General features: G+C 44.0%; 1 protein-coding gene across 1 annotated transcript in view; it reads right to left on the bottom strand.

Annotated features, from left to right (window-relative positions):
* FRZB (frizzled related protein) overlaps nucleotides 1–8,386 on the bottom strand; it is a 52,711-nt gene extending 44,325 nt beyond the window's left edge. The window contains exon 1 of the mRNA XM_068246997.1: nucleotides 7,590–8,386. Coding sequence (XP_068103098.1) covers nucleotides 7,590–8,049 — 460 coding nt within the window. The 5' untranslated portion in view covers nucleotides 8,050–8,386. The remainder of the gene's footprint in view (nucleotides 1–7,589) is intronic.
* Between the last annotated feature and the right edge of the window lie 11,590 nt (nucleotides 8,387–19,976).

Here is a 19,976-nt window from a genome sequence, read left to right as displayed (position 1 = left end):
GATGTGCCCCAGTATTTGGCAGCCCCGGCCTCAGTGTAGGAAGAATATGTAAACCACCCCCCCCCCCCCCATTCTAGGCAACAAGATGTGACCCTGCATTAAATAGCCCCCACCCACCCGTCTCCCAGTATAGGAAGTATGTGTTTCCCCTCTACCCTCCCTCTTGTATATGGGAAGTATACAGATATGCCCCTGTATTGGGGATTGAGCATATGATGGCTGTGCTATATGGCTGGACTGTGTGCATTATGAATCAGGCTGGACATAATTAGGAATCCTTTGGTGTGCACTACTAAATCTACTTAGTTGTCTGCCAACAATTCAGCCTTAATTTTAGAATGAAAGCTACCTGATCAGTGTCTCAAATGTTCTACCAATATAAAGTAAAGCTGACAGATTTAGCTGCCCTACAATAGGTCAGCTGCCCTGACCTGGGATGTACCAGAGGCCCATCCGATGCTTTTCCTGTCAGACATGAGTCTTCATACTGACACATCACCTAGATCTGCCATGAGAGCCACTAGCATGATCAGTGACCTTTCTCTGTGCCATGTGCATCACCTGTCACACTTCACACGGGTCTGTCCCATGCTCAGCTATTCCAAGGTCACCGGTGCAGCTTTAATCTGGAGCTAAAAATGAACATTGAATAAGTATACCCGTAAATAAACGCAGTCCGTAACCACTGTTTTACCGTTAGCCTGGTGAAGGACACAGTGACCTACAACGGGAGGATATGCCTGTCTGTATCTTGTCTATCTTGTACATTTACTCGTTCACTATATACACTGATGACAAGAACATGGAAACTAGTTTGGGAACTCTAGGGGTCGGTTGCCCTTGTGCTGGCATCCATCTCCAGGACAGATACCGACACTTGATCTGATGTGAGTACACATCCGATTCCCCGAGTCCCTGTAGCCATGCCATGGACGGCTTTGGAGATTTACATGGGAAATGCGAAAAAATGCTACCAACCATCCATTTTTTTTCTTGCATGTGAATTTGGAAGCAGCCTATTGATTTCAATGGGCTGCGATTTCCTGTCTGAAGTCACATGCTTAGAATCACTCCGGATCGCTCTGGTGGAAATGAGCCCTAACTCTGCAGTTCTTCATATCTGGAAGAACGAAGGGAGATATATGGAAGAAGAAAGCTGTGGGAAAAGGCTCTTATAAATAGCTGCTGTTGTTATACGGGACACATGTATTATGACCATAACACAAGGCTTTAGATCAGAGGTGTCTCATAAGCGGCCAAAATCGACAAACACAGTCTAAGTTGTGGGCCAAATTGTTTATGAGACTGCTCAATAAACGTTACATCTTAATAGTGACCATGTGGGCGTCTGGATCTCCGCTTCTCCGCCTTCTGCATAGTGCATTGGAGCAGTTTTATATTCAATGCGGTTTTGGGTCTCCTAAAATCTAATTGACAGACATGCTCCATCCTGCCTACCACTGACTCTGAATGCATGTCACGTGATCGGGAACCAGAGGTAAGGAAGTATAGAGCAGCAGCTGACAGGAAGAATATAAGAAACACAATGCAGCATGGGAGCAGATGAATACTACACTGCTCCGCTACTCTGCTATGTCTGGAGAAGGTGGTGTCCCAATACTAATTTTGCAGGGAGAAGGGGGGGGAGGGGGGGACTGGATTGTTGATGCACCCAGACTCAAACTGACATTTTATTTATTTTTTAAAGCAAGTCAAGATTATTGAGAGAAATGTCAAAAGAGGTACAGTAAATACAGGCATACTGTAAGGTCAAACATAGGTGCACAATCTTAATGGATCAAAAAATACACCAGACTAGCTTAATTTAAAATGACAATGTTTTAACTAGAAACACCATCAACCTCTGGATGGGAAAGCAGAGTCATTTTTTACTTTCACTGCTTACATTTAAAGCTCATTCGGCTCGTGGGCCTTGAGATTGACACCTGTGCTTTAGATGCTGTTACTGATTCTGTTACTGACATCCACAGCTCTTCGGACAAATTTCAGGTAATTTTTCAAGGACAAATGTTTCCCTTTAAAGGACCACTATCACGAAAAATTGTAAAATTCAAAATACATGAAAACACAAATAAAACTACATTTCTCCCAGAGTAAAATGTGCTATAAATTACTTTTCTCCTATGCTCCGGTCAGTTACATTAGGTTGTAGAATTCTGACAGAACTGACAGGTTTTGGACTAAGTCTGCATCTTTATATAGATCCTTTCCAGGAAATGCTTTTGTAAAGAATAAATTAAATATTGAGAATCCTCCATGAAGAGATAGACTATTCAAAAACATGTCAGATTTCTACTAACTACTATAAACGACAGCAACTTAGGACTGTAAGTGACAGTAACATAGGATGGGAATAAAGTCAATTATACACATTTTCAGTAGTAAAATACATGGCTCTACATAGACCTGCACATCAATCGTGAAACGGCGACAAATGAAGAAGATGGGCAGAGGGATTCCATTCACAAAAAGGGACTGTCCTACAAAAAAATGGACATTTAGAACCTGGCCTAAGCCTAAAAATACAGAAGGCTAATATACAAGATTTTATGTCGAGGCCAATTAACAAACTTATGTAAAAATGTATCACACTTTGGTTTATAAAGATACCCATTTCTGTCATTATGGGAGAACTCAATGACCTGTCATTGTTGGTTAGAGCAGTGGTTCTAAAACATTTCTGGGTGAGGGCACCCTTGGTAAAGTGCTGTTATGACAACCCCCATCCCCCAGTAGCTGGTGACACTTATCAGGGAGCCTTTCCCCCCCCCCCCCCACGTAGTCACCCCCACCCCAATTACACAGCACCCTCCCCCTCCAATTAGCCAGCGGACGCTCTTCAGGTAGCCAGTGACCCCCCACCCACAAGGCAGCATGCCTGATTGCTGCCTGCTCTATTTTTTTCTTGATATACACAACTGCCTGACTGATGTTTACACTTTGACTTAAAGTCAATGAGAACCTAAGGGTAAAATAAAAGAGTCAGATACTTACCTGGGGAGAGGGAAGGCTCTTGGTCCTAATGAGCCTTCCCTCTTCTCTCCTGGTGCCCTCCGTTAAGCGCTGTCCCGGGAGCAGTATTTAACCAATTCAATCAAATACCTCTCGAGTCTCGCTCCTTTGCCAAAGGTCGCTCCCAAAGATCAGCTCCTCCATGCTGCGTATGCGCGAGCGCCCTGTTTTGTGCGTGCGCAGTATGGTGCTGCCTGTCTTCAGGAGGACTCAGCTCCCGAAGACTTCCGAAGTCCCCCGCTGCGGGGGATTCATACACGAAGGACAGCGCTGCACCGAGACCACCGGGAGAGGAGAGAGAAGGCTCATTAGGACCCAGAGCCTTCCCTCTCCTTAGGTAAGTATCTGGCCTTTTTCTTTACCCCACGGTTACCATTGACTTTAATGACTGATTTACACACCTGCCTGCCTGCTCTCTACTCTGAACTTCTGCCTTTCTAATGCTAGGTACACACAATACAATTTTCTTGGCAGATTTACCTACCAGATCGATTTTTTCCAACATGTCCAATCTGAATTTCGATCGATTTTCCAATCAATTTCCATAGAAGTGAACGGAAAATTGATCGAAATTAAGATCTGACTTGTTGTAAAAAAATCGATTTGGCAGGTAAATCTGCCAGAAAATTGTATCATGTGTACCTAGCATAAGGCCTTGCCTGGAGAGTGACTATCACCAACAAAGCTTTAGTTTACATCTACTACAGTAGACGCAATTGAGCTCCAATACAAAAGATTGGACTGCTGCAAAATCGCTTTTCAATCGCTGTAAAAAAAATGTAAATTGATTATCGCAATTGCTCTGAAAACACAAGCACTAAAATAAAATTGTTTCTAAAATCTCCCGAAAATCAAAAATCGATGTACAAAGCGCTAGCAAAAATGCTAACAAATTGCAATTAGTGATCTGTAGTGGGTGCCTGGCCTTATGTTCTGTTCCCACCTCCTGCTGTATCACAAGCGGACAGTGTAGTCTCCGCTCTGATGGTCCGCTGTGATCTGGCTGGAGCCTTGAGGCGGATGTCCTCTCCCACAGGCTATATGGGAGAATGCATCCGCCTTCCCAGGACTATCGCAGGCTGAACAGAAGTCCTGCTGATCCATTGCAGAGTGACAAGTGTGAATGGCTCCTGTTTACAAAATAGGAGCTGTTCACTGTGCGTTTAGCAATGAGTGGAGAATGGACAAAAAATGCCCGTTCTCCTCTCAAGTGGGAACACAGCCTTACTGTAAATTGGCTGCTATAGGCAATGTTTCAACGTCCTCTATTTAGACTAGAGAATCCCATATTTAGATATCTTTCCATCAGAATACTTCTTCTTGCTGAGCAACTAGATTGTTGAAAAATTCTTAACTAAAAAACATAACTCTATAGTGTTTAACATCTAAGAAAACAATAAGTAGATAATGTAGAGTACAGATCAAATTCAGAAGATATGACCAGAGCCAGGACAAGGTCCTCCAGCACCCAAGGCTGAGACACCAAAGTGCGCCCCTCCATCCCTGCCTCCCCAGCCGTCACACACTGATTGCTATTAGACTAAGAGGGCCACAGGGCCCACAACCTCCCTAACACCTTAATCTCTAGTTATCTGGCTTGCAGTCACTGCTATGTATCCCCTTTTCTTATTTCTTTCTGCTTCAAACACAATTAGGAATGACAGCTGAATTAATTCTGCGCCCCCTCCTACACTGCGCCCTGAGGCTGGAGCCTCTCCAGCCTATGCCTCGGCCCGGCCCTGGATATGACCACTAAATGACCCTTCTTAAAGAGAATCTGTATTGTTAAAATCGCACAAAAGTAAACATACCAGTGTGTTAGGGGACATCTCCTATTACCCTCTGTCACAATTTCGCCGCTCCCCGTCGCATTAAAAGTAGTCAAAAACAGTTTTAAAAAGTTTGTTTATAAACAAACAAAATGGGCACCAAAACAGGAAGTAGGTTGATGTACAGTATGTCCACACATAGAAAATACATCCATACACAAGCAGGCTGTATACAGCCTTACTTCTGAATCTCAAGAGATCACTTGTGTGTGTTTACCTTCTGTCCCCAGCTTCTCTCATGCACTGAACATTACAGGCTTCCTGCAGACAGCTCTACCTATGTCGTTAATTCCTCAGTATGTGACAGACCAGCTCCTTTCACAGCCTCCAGAGGAGGATTTTTATCCAGCTCTCTTCTATCACTGATAAGATAGCAGAGAAGCTGCTGGCTTATGTAAATAAAACACACACTGGAGTGTGCATAGAGGAACGGTTCAACACTGAAGAACTTGGCAGCCTTCCAGACACAGGCTGACAAGTCTGACAGGGGAAAGATACATTGATTTATTACAGAGATGGTTATAGTACAAAAAGCTACAGTAAGCCAAAACACATAAGAATAGGTTTAGGAACTTGTAGGATGGTAGAAAAAACGTTGTAATTTTTGTTACAGAGTCACTTTAAGTAAGACTTTAATACAACTGCCTCAACCCCAATAAAGAGTGACGGTCACCTATACAAATCCATTCTGGGTAAAATTTTTGTACCAAAATCAGGATCTGTTGGGGTGCATGCAGAGATCACCGTGTGCTCGCAGACTTACATATATTTTCCGTTCTAATTCTCCATTAGACATTAGAGGGCAGTAGGACAAGAATATTCTGAACACTCTGAAGGTAGTTATGTGATATAAACATATAAGCTTTACTAAACTGATCATTCTTGTTTATCTACAAGAGGGAAGGGGGATAAACACAGCAAGTGCAGCAGATTTTGTTACTACCACTAACAGTAACAAAAGCTATACTAGGTAGGTTCACACTCACGCCAGTCCTGATGGAGCGTCCACTGTGTCCGTCCATGTGGTTGTGATGAACAAGTCATGGATACTGTGCTATCTATGACATATCCATAAATGTCATACAAGACAGGACAGAGTTCTGCAACTGAAACGGACATGTTGAAAACGGACCTGTGAATGGATCCTAAGGATAACATAGAATGTGTTCACATATATGTTTTTCCATTGCGGAAAATGGTCCATTAATGGGTATAGTGTGAAGCAAGCCTAAAATTTCATCCAAATTGGCCCCATCAAAGGTTAAAACTCAAACAAAGCACTTTAGAATAAAGCTTGAACGTATCTGATACATTCATTCATGCTTAATTTCAAAATGCCATTTTAAAGAGCTATAATAAAAGCTACATTTTAACCTCTGATGTTGTCAACCTGGCTAAAACTGGACATGGACTCATCTGAATGCTAATAGGCAGGCCCAGATTTACCTCACAGGAGCCTATAGGCACAGATGTCCTGGCACCTTATGCTGGGCATACACGGCTCGATTTTGCCACTCGATTCCACGCCCGATCGCTTTCCGCGCTCGATTCTCTTATCTTCCGCTAGTTTTTCTTATCTTTTCTCATTGTCCTCCATGCAGAATCTAGCACGGAAACGATCGTGGGGGATATCGGACATGTCAGAAATTATCTATCGAGACATCTAAATGACTCAGAATCGAGCCGTGTATTCCCAGCATTAGACTTTTCCCTCCATGAACCTACAAACCTTCAATAAACTGCTGGCTGTCCCAGCTGTCACTTCTCCCTTACCAATCATAGGTAGCTACAGGTGTTCTTGAGTATCCAGCGATATCCTCGGTATTAGGTAGCTAGTTGAGCCCCCTGAATTGGGATCTCATCAGTAGAATGCCGAGAGCTGGGTGAGTAACCCTCTCATTTAAGCTTCTGCTTGGGACACTGTATAGGGAAGGAGGGTGGGAGGCACTATGGTAGGGGAGTGAGCCGCCTTACCATAATCAGGCGCCTGTAGTCACATGCCTACAGTGCCTTATGGTAAATCCGGCCCTGGTAATAGGTTTGGCTCTTTGGCCATAATCTTGTAATTTAGTGCAGTGCTCCAGACACTTATTTCAGAGATGAACAGTGAGCTGATTTCCAGACGCTCAATCTATTTTTCCTCCTGCAAACAGTCACACCTTGTCTTAAAACGCATTTTAAACCACCAGCAAGCAAGAAAATACTCAAAATTATTTTAATAGTACTTTTTCATCACCTTTTGGGTACTATTTAAATTGTAAAATGCTGGAAAGCAATTTTAAAGAGAAGATGAAAATTATTTCCTAGGAAAATATAAAAAACTCAGGAGAAAAAGTTAATTGCGTATGGGCCATTCCATAGCGTGCCTTTTAAACCATCGGCAAGCAAGAAAATAGTTAAAATAATTTTGATAGTACTTTTCACCCACTTCTTCAATTGTAAAGTACTGAAAAGTTGTTTTAAAGAGAAGATGAAAAATTATCTTCTAGGAGAAAACTCAGGAAAAAAAGTTAATTGATTAAAGCCCAACTATGTCAAAGCAGAACAGACCTTTACCTGCAAATGCAGCAAATACAATATAGCAATGTGGCCACTACTTGGTGATTAAGAACCAGTGAATAGCACCTATGGTCTTCACCTTAGTGAACTTCTTCTCATCAATGACCTCCCTGCTAAAACATACGTGACCTTCAAATAGCAATGTCAGTAATACAAGGCAGAACCTACCACTTGCTTGCTCCACGGTGATAATGGCCTCTGGAGAGATACAGACTCCTCTGTCATAGACGGGCAGCTCGTCGCAGGCCAAGCTTTCCGGCCAGGTGTGACGATACTTGATAAGGATGGGTTCGCAGCCAGTCCTGGCTCTCTCACACACTGACTTACATGGTTTGATCGGCTCTTGCTGGAAGTCAATGGTGCAGATGGGGGCATACATGGCGCAGAGGAAGAACAGCAGGTCCTGGCTGCACTCTATGTCAATTAAGCCCTGAAACTGCTCAATGGCCAGTATAGCGTTGGCCTGGGTGCTGTGGTGCAGGTGGTTGGGCATCTTGGTCATGTTCCAGGGCATAGTCTTGCACATGGGGATCCTGACAGGCTCACAAGATGCACCTTGCGCTGTGGGCAAGGCAGTGAATACCCCCAGCATGACCAAGGCAATGGCAAAACTCCCTGAAGGATACATCTTTCTTTATGGTATAAAAACAGTTTCACCTTAGCTTGTATAAAAAATCTCACAGCAGGAATCTTTATACTGGAGTCCAAAATAGAGATGACTATGTAGTCACATTACACATCCAAGTTTTATAAGCTTTTCAATAACATAAATAACTGAATCAAAGAAGCATAAAAGTTAGTTGATACAAGAAAAAATATAGACAATATAATAAAAAGCTCAAGTGTAAAAAACTAGAAAGAGATTGAAAGAGAAGTTACAATAGATCCATTTGGTCGGTCGGGCAGAGCTGCAGTGAAAGTGGCTCTTGTTCTCCTCTCCTGGAGCAGAAGTTAGAAATAAATGTGATAGCTGCTCCTGCCTGGCTCCTTTTGAGTCCCGCGTCCTCCCCTTCGCCGCCCCCAGCCCTCCCCTGTCTAGAGCTGCAGCTGTAGGGGGAGACGGCTCCACAATAGAGGATGAGAAACTCCGCACAACTTCCCAGCTCACACCTCAACTTCCGAAGGGATCGCAATAAATCAGCGGCGCTGTGTTTGGAGAGCGGTACTCGGCCACGCCAGCAGCTTGTGTAAACTGAAAGGCTTAGCCATTAGGAGAACTCGCTACTGCTACTGCTCGCTTTGCTTTCTTTAAAATATTAGCAAAAGTGAATGAGGCTATTTGTGTTATAGCATTATCACCTGGGAATTCCACCTGTGTATATGGGAACTCATATAATGTTATATACTGGGATAAGGCTATGTCGATATGTGTGTGCTGTGTAGGCTGTGTGCAGAGATGTGTGTGTGTGCTGTGTGTAGAGTTGTGTGTGTGTGCTGTGTGTAGAGTTGTGTGTATGCTGTGTGGAGTTGTGTGTGTGCTGTGTGTAGAGTTGTGTGTATGCTGTGTGGAGTTATGTGTGTGCTGTGTGTAGAGTTGTGTGTATGCTGTGTGGAGTTATGTGTGTGCTGTGTGTAGCGTTGTGTGTGTGCTGTGTGGAGTTGTGAGTGCACTGTGTGTAGAGTTGTGTGTGTGCTGTGTGTAGAGTAGTGTGTGCTGTGTGTAGAGATGTGTGTGTGCTGTGTGTAGAGTAGTGTGTGTGCTGTGTAGAGTTGTGTGATGTGTGTAGAGTAGTGTGTGCTGTGTGTAGAGATGTGTGTGTGAGTTATGTGTAGAGATATGTGTGCTGTGTGTAGAGTTGTGTGTGGTGTGCTGTGTGTAGAGGTGTGTGCTGTTTGTAGAGTAGTGTGTGCTGTGTGTAGAGTTGTGTGCTGTTTTTAGAGTAGTGTGTGCTGTGTGTAGAGTTGTGTGCTGTTTTTAGAGTAGTGTGTGTGTGCTGTGTGTAGAGTTGTGTGCTGTGTAGAGTTGTGTGCTGTGTAGAGTTGTGTGCTGTGTAGAGTTGTGTGTGTGCTTTGTGTAGAGTTGTGTGTGGTGTGTAGAGTTGTGTGCTGTGTGTAGAGTTGTGTGCTGTGTGTAGAGTAGTGTGTGCTGTGTAGAATTGTGTGTGTGCTGTGTGTAGAGTTGTGTGCTGTGTGTAGAGTAGTGTGTGCTGTGTAGAGTTGTGTGTGTGCTGTGTGTAGAGTTGTGTGTGTGCTGTGTGTAGAGTTGTGTGTGTGCTGTGTGTAGAGTAGTGTGTGTGCTGTGTAGAGTTGTGTGATGTGTGTAGAGTAGTGTGTGCTATGTAGAGTTGTGTGTGTGCTGTGTGTAGAGTTGTGTGCTGTGTGTAGAGTTGTGTGTGTATTGTGTGTAGAGTAGTGTGTGCTGTGTAGAGTTGTGTGTGAGCTGTGTGCTGTCCGTAGAGGTGTGTGTGTATTGTGTGTAGAGTAGTGTGTGCTGTGTAGAGTTGTGTGTGTGCTGTGTGTAGATTAGTGTGTGCTGTGTATAGAGTTGTGTGTAGAGTTGTGTGTGTGTGTGCTGTGTGTAGAGTTGTGTGTATGCTCTGTGTAGAGTAGTGTGTGCTGTGTGGAGTTGTGTGTGTGCTGTGTGTAGAATTGTGTGCAGTGTGTAGAGTTGTGTGCTGTGTGTAGATTTGTGTGTAGAGTAGTGTGTGCTGTGTGGAGAATTGTGTGCAGTGTGTAGAGTTGTGTGCTGTGTGTAGGATTGTGTGTGTGCTGTGTGGAGTTGTGTGCAGTGTGTAGAGTTGTGTGCTGTGTATAGAGTTGTGTGCTGTGTGTAGAGTTGTGTGCTGTGTATAGAGTTGTGTGCTGTGTGTAGAGTTGTGTGCTGTGTGTAGGATTGTGTGTGTGCTGTGTGGAGTTGTGTGTTGTGTGTAGAGTTGGGTGCTGTGTATAGAGTTGTGTGCTGTGTGTAGAGTTGTGTGCTGTGTGTAGGATTGTGTGGAGTTGTGTGCTGTGTATCGAGTTGTGTGTGTGTGTGTGCAGTGTGTAGAGTTGTGCGTGTGCTGTGTGTAGAGTTTTGTGTGTTTGCTTTGCAGGCTATGTTTTTTTCAGGCAGTGTTTAATGATGTGTTTACTTAACCACTTTCCCCCCGCCCGTACGAATGTCTCCGTCCCTTTTTCCATCCTTTAACCTCCAGGGACGGAGAAATCCGTACTTTCAGCGTTCCCGCCGCTGTCCGCGCTCCCGCTCGTAAACCCGCCCCCCGCCGCTAGTAAACACGCCGCCGCCCGCTTGCCCGGAGATCAATGAACGGGAAAATCCATTCCCATTCGTTGATCTAAGCCCCGCAATGATCCGCTGCTCTCCGATGAGCAGCGCGATCATTGTGAAAAGATACACACTTACCCAGCCTCCAAGTACTTCCTCCAAGCTTCCGGAAGGACGCTTGGAGGTCGCATTAAAACAAAAAGTTACTGTGGCCATCTTGTGGCCAAATAGTAAAACTACACCCTACACATTTTTCACATACAAATAAATTACTTTTACACAAAAAATTAACTCATTACCTCCCACACTCCCAATTTTTTTTTTTGTAATTAAAAAAAATAAAAATAGTGTACATTAAAAAAAAAATACATAAATAGTTACCTTAGGGACTGAACTTTTTAAATATTTATGTCAGGGGGGTACAACACTGTTACTTTATAAACTATGGGCTTGTAATTAGGGATGGACGCAAAACTGAAAAAAATGCACCTTTATTTCCAAATAAAATATTGGCGCCAAACATTGTGATAGGGACATAATTTAAACGGTTTTATAACCGGGACAAAAGGGCAAATACATTTCATGGGTTTTAATTACAGTAGCATGCATTAATTAAAAACTATAATGGCCGAAAACTGAAGAAAACATTTTTTTTCCCAGATTTTTCCTATTTTCCCATTAAAACACATTTAGAATAAAATAATTCTTGGCATAATGTCCCACCTAAAGAAAGCCTAATTAGTGGTGGAAAAAACAAGATATAGATCGTTTAATTGTGATAAGTAATGAAAGTTATAGACGAATGAATGGAAGGAGCGCTGAAAGGTGAAAATTGCTCTGGTGGTCAGGGGGTAAACCCCCTCAGTGGTGCAGTGGTTAAAAAGGGTGGCGAAGTAATTTGGGGTGTGGGAGAAAGCTGCTAGTGAAATATCGGTAAAATTACCAATATTACGCTACTTATTTCAAATAGTAAAACATCAGTGATCTTAACTGATATTTTACTATGCCTTAACCTAACCTTACTCTCACACAAATCTTGACTCTCGATGATAAGGCTGTAGGGGGGGTGATAAAAAAAAGGGAAATCTGATCATATTTCTTGCTCGAAAAAATAAAACAGCAAGCCTGTATGAACTTCCCCCAACAGCACAGGTAGCCGGTGTGTGCTGCTCCCTGTCCTGCTGCTGGAACAAGGCTATGGTTACGTCCCTACTTGACAGATTTTGATTTTTGAACGGTCCATTTTCAAGCTGTGCAAATTTCTGTACAAAAATTTACCTAATCCAGCATTAAGTCTCAGTTTTATATATCATTTATGTATACAGCATACTCAGTTTATATATCATTTATGTATACAGCATACTCAGTTTATATATCGTTTATGTGTACAGCATACTCAGTTTATATATCATTTATGTGTACAGCATACTCAGTTTATATATCGTTTATGTGTACAGCATACTCAGTTTATATATCATTTATGTGTACAGCATACTCAGTTTATATATCATTTATGTGTACAGCATACTCAGTTTATATATCGTTTATGTGTACAGCATACTCAGTTTATATATCGTTTATGTGTACAGCATACTCAGTTTATATATCATTTATGTATACAGCATACTCAGTTTATATATCGTTTATGTGTACAGCATACTCAGTTTATATATCGTTTATGTGTACAGCATACTCAGTTTATATATCATTTATGTATACAGCATACTCAGTTTATATATCGTTTATGTGTACAGCATACTCAGTTTATATATCGTTTATGTGTACAGCATACTCAGTTTATATATCATTTATGTGTACAGCATACTCAGTTTATATATGGTTTGGATCTGAAAAATGCCATTATTTCTACTGACATAATAGCACTTTCTGTGTCAGCTTTATATAGGTAGAAAAAACAACGTTTTGTAAAAAATAATACCTTTTAATGGCTAACTGTTAGAGTTAAATGATGCAAGCTTTCTGGGATCTAGTCCCCTTCTTCAGGCATATTTCCAGATGTTAGCTGAAGTAACACACTGATGCAGATAAAGGGTAAACACGAAGATGACAGTTGTGCTGGTTACTGTGTCAACTTTATAAATATTCCCCAGTGTTCTGTGGAAGGATGTAGAATGGCTTGGGTCGAATCAGGAAAAAGGGGCGCAGGAACCCTTACAGATGCCCATTATAAAAGGTACACTTTGGGGCAAAGAACAGAAATTTGGGCACATGGCAGCAATGCTGAAATTTACCTTCTTTGTCGCAAATTGCGGCTTTTATAATTGCTGCGATATGCGGCAAACAAGCAAAATTTTAGCGCCTGATAGAATTGGGAGCTTGTGGAAATTGCGCCTGCTATGCTCCAATTTGTACTTCCGCAAGTTCCCGGCACCGGTTCTATCAGGCGCCGAAATGTAGCTTGTTTGCCATTAATCGGGCGCCTAAATTTACTTTCTTTGACACATATTGCAGGTTTGTGGTGGTGGTGGGGGGGGGGGGGGTGTTAGGTTTAGAAGGGGAGGTAGGGTTTGGTGCCACCAGGGAAAGGGTTAGGCACAGGGGGGGGGGGGGGGTCTTAGGGTTAAGCACCAATGGGGGGGGGGGGTTCTTAGGGTTATGCACTACCGGGGGGGGGGGGTTCTGGTTAGGCACCACCATGGGGGTCTTGGGGTTAAGCACCGATTGAGGCAGGGTTATGTGTGAGAGTAGGGTTAGGTTTAGCCATAGTAAAATATCAGTAAACATTACTGATATTTTACTATTGGAAATCCAGCAGTAGAATATCGCAAATTTTAGTGATATTCCACTAGCGGCAATCTACTGTGCCCTTTTTTCAGATGCCTTTTTTCATTTATGCGGCTTGGGTAACTTCTGGCCAGCAATTTTAAATAACTTTGTGAAGAATGTTATGTTACACAGCTTTTCATGAATAACGTTTATTTTATTTAAAAAAAATAATCCCAACATTTTTGTAAAATAAAAAAAAATAAAAAAAATGTAGCTGGTTATATTCCCCTTACCCTGTATCTGAGTGGGAAACACATCTATGCAGATTTCTGACTCCATGATCCCATCCACTGTACCTACTAAACTGAGCTAGAAGAAGTCTCCTGTTATCTATCATAAAGAGGTTGAGATGTTGTTTGCAACACCCTTTGTGTTTTTTTCTTCCATATGCAACCAGAAAGGAAACTCATCCTTGAAAATGTTGCGTTGTGGTAACTCGCTGCTTACAGTGTGTTACCTCTAAACGCAGGCACGTTGCGACTTTAATTTCGCATTAAAACTTAACGTCTCACTGTGAATATGCCCTCAAAGTGTATCAATCTGATATGTTGGGGCAATAGATGATCTGCAGACTCAAAGTGATCAATTCAGGTGATGAAGAAAAATCGATATGTGTATGGTCTTCAGGCAGGAGTTAGTTGCCCTTTCTGTAAGACAGCAATCAGATTGGATGGCTTTTAACTCTTACCTTTCAGTACCTGTAGACTTGTTTCCTGCTTTTTACAAAAATGATCTCCTTCCACCGGATCTGCGGCAAACGGAAAGCAGAGGGGCCCGTAACCACCCACTATGCTCTGTGCCAAACGAATCAGACGCAAATAGGAACTGAGCCTTATAGTAAATAAAACCACAGCAGCAACAGTGGTAGCATCCAATAACAGTGATAAACACCGATGGTAAGCAGTAACCCATTAATGTTAGTAATTGCGCACATTACTGATTACAACAAGCATTGTGGTTTTATGACAATAATAGTGGGTTAGAACTTAGAGTATTAACTGGTTTATGTCTAATGGTAGTTGTTACTAAGCTGCTGTGGTAGGGTCAGGGTCACCATGTATAATTACATTAACTCCTTTGTCTGGTTTGTGAATAGGAAAAGTTCTATTATTCCTCAATGTCTTTACACACATAGAATAAAGAGGTGAATAGAGGTTACCCCTCCCCCAGACAGACTTTCCAAGTGATGCAACAGAGGCATGAAAAACAATTTGCCCTCTACCTGATCTTACCCTATTTTTGTTTATTCAGAAAACTTAACAGTTCAATTCAATAAGATCTGGTTGGTAGAAATTTCATGCTCGTTAGTTTACCTCATGTGGTAAAATATATTTTTTTGAGTATTCACTAAGAGTTTCACACATGCAAGAAATAGTTGGGTAATTTACTGAAAAACTGCAAGACAATTCACAAAGATTTTTACCTCATGCGATATTTCATTCAGTATTTTAAGGAATCATGTGGTACGGAACAGGTAGTCCCAGACACCCGATGTACGAACGGCCCGCCAACCTGACACGATGACGCCATCCCGCTAAATGCAGTCAGGGACTCACTGTTCTGCGCTACCGCATCTCCATTCCTCTAGCACTACGGTAAAAGAGTCCAGGTCAGCACACCTTTTTCAAGAAAAGAATTTTCTCAATTTATTGCTCCATAAGCACGTGAAAACTTGACAATTGTTTCGGGGCCACGGCGGGTCCCCTTCTTCAGAAAGTGCAAACAAACAATACAGCAACCAGTGCACATAAAATATATATACTCTGTAAGGTGGGAAACCACCCATGCCAATCAAAGACCAACTCCTCCCCTCCATCCCTCTCATCTCATGTAAACATTGTCCAATATCAATCATCATACAATAAATCATGTCTGCATATCGGAGGCATGGCGTCTGTCTCTCTTATTACAACCTGCCATGCATAATCTGCCCGTTTACAATCGCCCCCGAGGGCAGTGTCAACTCACCCTGGTGTGTCACTCAATATTCATGGGGGCGGAATTCCGTCTCCATTCAAACTCCATAGGCTGCTACTTCGCGCCACGGCCACTCCAGCCGTTACCGAGCGCTTCCAATGCCTGTTGTCATGGTGACGGCATTACTTCCGTCACCCAGACTCCGCCGTTGCATCACTTCCGCCGAGTGGTAGATACCTCCCACACCATGTCGCTATGGTGACCACCACCGCATTGCGTACCCGCAGACATCACATTGGATGTCATGGTGGAACACCCAGGCCAATCCCACGGCGCAAACACGTCACACCGTGGGAGTTGGCCTGAGGTTCACCGGCCAATCCTGGCTCTCTCCGCATCAAGTGTGGTCAGCTCCCTGCTTGGCTGCCAAGGCAACCATAAACAATGAGCATCCACACGTAGCTGCAGCGGGGACGCAGTACAAGGGGGGGAAAAATTATTGAGACAATGCGATGCGCGCGCTGTGCAAATAGGTGATACACATGTGATGACACCAACCTCATTGCCGGACAATGTGATATGGTACATACTTCTGTAGATGAGAAGAGGAGAGTCAAAGAACAAGGAGAAAAAAGGGGGAAAGGAAAAAGCACGGGGAAAAAAAAGAAAGAAGAGAGGAGGAGGGGAGGGGGGTGGGGGGGGGGGAGGGGGAGAGGAAGAGGAGGGAAAGGAAAGAGAATAAGGAGGAAATGACAAAACAACAAAAATGGTCATGAGGGTTACAACAATTCCCAAACAGATTGTAGTGTGAATGTACTCCCAATGAGGCGGACCCCATTCCCCATAACCCGCAATACCAAATACCCAGAGATCAATTCCAACAGCAGAACCAGCAAAGCATGAACAACATGATGACGTCACTCACGAACACATACATTATCTGTTCCCATAAGTTCATAATAATATTCTATCCTTCTTGGATGTGATGGTTACAAAAAAGGATGGAGGGTTGAGTACGAGCATTTATAGGAAAACCACTGATCGCAATACCCTGCTACATTATAACAGTGCCCATCCAAAACATCTGATTAATAGTCTTCCCATATCGCAATACCTGAGAGTGTTGAGGATATGTAATGTGAAGGAGGAAGTTTCTCGTGAACTGGAGGTCATGAAAGAGCGGTTCCTTGAGAGAGGGTACCCAGAGCACGTACTGACTGAGGCCCTCCAAAGGGCCACAGATATAATGGAAGGTAGGGAGAAACGAATAGCAAAGAATAATATAGCCCTGGTCCACGATTTTAGCCCTATGGCAATGACTCTTAAAAAATCAGTGGGCAAGAACCTTACCATTCTACAATCTGATGCAGATTTGAATCCATCTCTGCATGAACCCCCTATACTTTCATATAGGTCAAGCAAAAGTTTACAGGACATATTGGTACAAGCCGACCCCACTAATAAGTATGAAAAACCTCCATTTACTTTCTCAGATAGGAAGGGCTGCTACAAATGCTATAAGTGCAATGTATGTAATTCACTAATTACTGGAAAATATTTTTCTGACCCTAGGAGTGGAAAGAGATATTATCTCAAGGACTACTACAATTGTAACACAGAATACTGCACATATATGTTACGGTGCCCTTGTGGACTGGCATACGTGGGCAAGACCACGAATGCCTTCAAGGTACGCTTTCAACATCATAGGAGTGACATTCGACTTGCCATTGAAGCGCTACAGAAAGGTAAAACCTTAGATGTAACCAAACCAGTTGCGGTGCACTTTGCCAATATGGGCCATCGCACTGGTGATCTTGAGGGGCTGGTCATTGATAGCGTGAAAAAGCCACGGAGGGGTGGCAATCGGGACAGACTGCTACTCCAGAGAGAGGCATATTGGATATACACGCTTGATTCTGTCTCTCCCAGAGGACTGAACCAGTACAATTCTCTGAACTGTTTCCTAAATGAAAGATAGAATATTATTATGAACTTATGGGAACAGATAATGTATGTGTTCGTGAGTGACGTCATCATGTTGTTCATGCTTTGCTGGTTCTGCTGTTGGAATTGATCTCTGGGTATTTGGTATTGCGGGTTATGGGGAATGGGGTCCGCCTCATTGGGAGTACATTCACACTACAATCTGTTTGGGAATTGTTGTAACCCTCATGACCATTTTTGTTGTTTTGTCATTTCCTCCTTATTCTCTTTCCTTTCCCTCCTCTTCCTCTCCCCCTCCCCCCCCCCCCCTCCCCTCCTCCTCCCTTCTTTCTTTTTTTCCCCCGTGCTTTTTCCTTTCCCCCTTTTTTCTCCTTGTTCTTTGACTCTCCTCTCTCATCTACAGAAGTATGTACCATATCACATTGTCCGGCAATGAGGTTGGTGTCATCACATGTGTGTCACCTATTTGCACAGCGCGCGCATCGCATTGTCTCAATAATTTTTTCCCCCCTTGTACTGCGTCCCCGCTGCAGCTACGTGTGGATGCTCATTGTTTATGGTTGCCTTGGCAGCCGAGCAGGGAGCTGACCACACTTGATGCGGAGAGAGCCAGGATTGGCCGGTGAACCTCAGGCCAACTCCCACGGTGTGACGTGTTTGCGCCGTGGGATTGGCCTGGGTGTTCCACCATGACGTCCAATGTGATGTCTGCGGGTACGCAATGCGGTGGTGGTCACCATAGCGACATGGTGTGGGAGGTATCTACCGCTCGGCGGAAGTGATGCGACGGCGGAGTCTGGGTGACGGAAGTAATGCCGTCACCATGACAACAGGCATTGGAAGCGCTCGGTAACGGCTGGAGTGGCCGTGGCGCGAAGTAGCAGCCTATGGAGTTTGAATGGAGACGGAATTCCGCCCCCATGAATATTGAGTGACACACCAGGGTGAGTTGACACTGCCCTCGGGGGCGATTGTAGACGGGCAGATTATGCATGGCAGGTTGTAATAAGAGAGACAGACGCCATGCCTCCGATATGCAGACAGGATTTATTGTATGATGATTGATATTGGACAATGTTTACATGAGATGAGAGGGATGGAGGGGAGGAGTTGGTCTTTGATTGGCATGGGTGGTTTCCCACCTTACAGAGTATATATATTTTATGTGCACTGGTTGGTGTATTGTTTGTTTGCACTTTCTGAAGAAGGGGACCCGCCGTGGCCCCGAAACAATTGTCAAGTTTTCACGTGCTTATGGAGCAATAAATTGAGAAAATTCTTTTCTTGAAAAAGGTGTGCTGACCTGGACTCTTTTACCGTATTGTTGAAGTCTGGATGCTGGGGCTCAGTATCCACAGGCCATAGCACCCACATCTTGGGTAAGGTGTGCCACCTCGGCACTTGAACTTTATCATTCCTCTAGCACAGTATGTGCAGCGCAAGCAGCAGTGTGTAATTCAGCTGCTATCAGACCTGTTATTGGATTTTTTGTGCCAGGTCTGATCAACCCGTCACCAGCGTTGACATTTAGGACTCTGTCTACTCTGCATAAAAGAGATGATCCCCGGTTTACAAATATTTAAGGGTCCCCTGTTGTTGTCTTTTTTAACTTGTCTAGGTGCACCTTGTCATGTGTAAGTTACTAGGGAAAGCAGTGATGCTGAGAGGACATCACTCGTCACTGGAGGTGCCTCCAGAGCAGGTGATAGAAGCTGCTGCTTCCACTGTGCATACTCTGTACTGGGCTGGGAGAGTGGAGAACAAGGCACCATGGGGACGGTACGAGAATACTGGCCGCAGTTATAAATGGACGCGTGTGTTGCCGCAAAGCTCATGTCTAACGGCAACGTTCAATGATTGATAGCCGTATAATAGCCGTATACTAAATGTCTTTCATATTTTGTTACGCGTACCTACAAAGCCCCGGGCCCCCCTGCAAAAAAAAAATTCCGCCCCCCCCCCCCCCCCAGGGCCCGCTCGGGGACTTTTTTGGGGCAGGAGGGGTCGCAGCATAAGAGGAGAGCTGTGGCCGCAGATCGGTGGGGAGGGGGGAAATTCCCCCCCCCCCTCCCTCACCTCGGGCTCTCCTCTTAGCGCTCCCCCTCCTGCAATCATTGGTGGTGCTCGCGGCAGGCAAGCTGAGCACATACCTCCTTCTGGCCGGAGGTCTCCTATCACTAAGTGCTTTATGGAACTTCCTGTGTAAACAGGAAGTTCTGTGAAGCTCTTAGTGATCGGAGGCCAGAAGGAGGTATGTGCTCAGCTTGCCTGCTGCCACGGCTGCCACGAGCACCACCAATGATTGCAGGAGGGGGAGCGCTAAGAGGAGAGCCCGAGGTGAGGAAGGGGGGGGGGGGAATTTCCTCCCTCCCCACCGATCTGCGGCCACAGCTCTCCTCTTATGCTGCGATCCCTCCCGATACAACTTGAGCAGGTACATCAACGGCTAAAACATTCATTTCATCTTTCGGCTTGGAAATTTACAAAACTGACTTTGTCGAATCATAGCCGTTATAAAAAACGATAAATTCAGGCACGGCGCCGATTTGGAAGGTTAATCATAACTGTAACCAAGCTACAATGGGATGAACCTGCGCGTCCATTTCATCTTGCGGCTAAATAGACGTTTTCGCCATGGGGAACAGATGGAGGCACAAGGGGGACAGAAATAGGCACGAGGGGGACAGAGAGAGGTGCAA

The sequence above is a fragment of the Hyperolius riggenbachi genome, chromosome 7 (assembly GCF_040937935.1).
Source record: "Hyperolius riggenbachi isolate aHypRig1 chromosome 7, aHypRig1.pri, whole genome shotgun sequence".
In the NCBI taxonomy this organism is placed as follows: domain Eukaryota; kingdom Metazoa; phylum Chordata; class Amphibia; order Anura; family Hyperoliidae; genus Hyperolius; species Hyperolius riggenbachi.
Note: the sequence above shows the minus strand (reverse complement) of the source record. Positions and strands in the feature narration are given on the sequence as shown.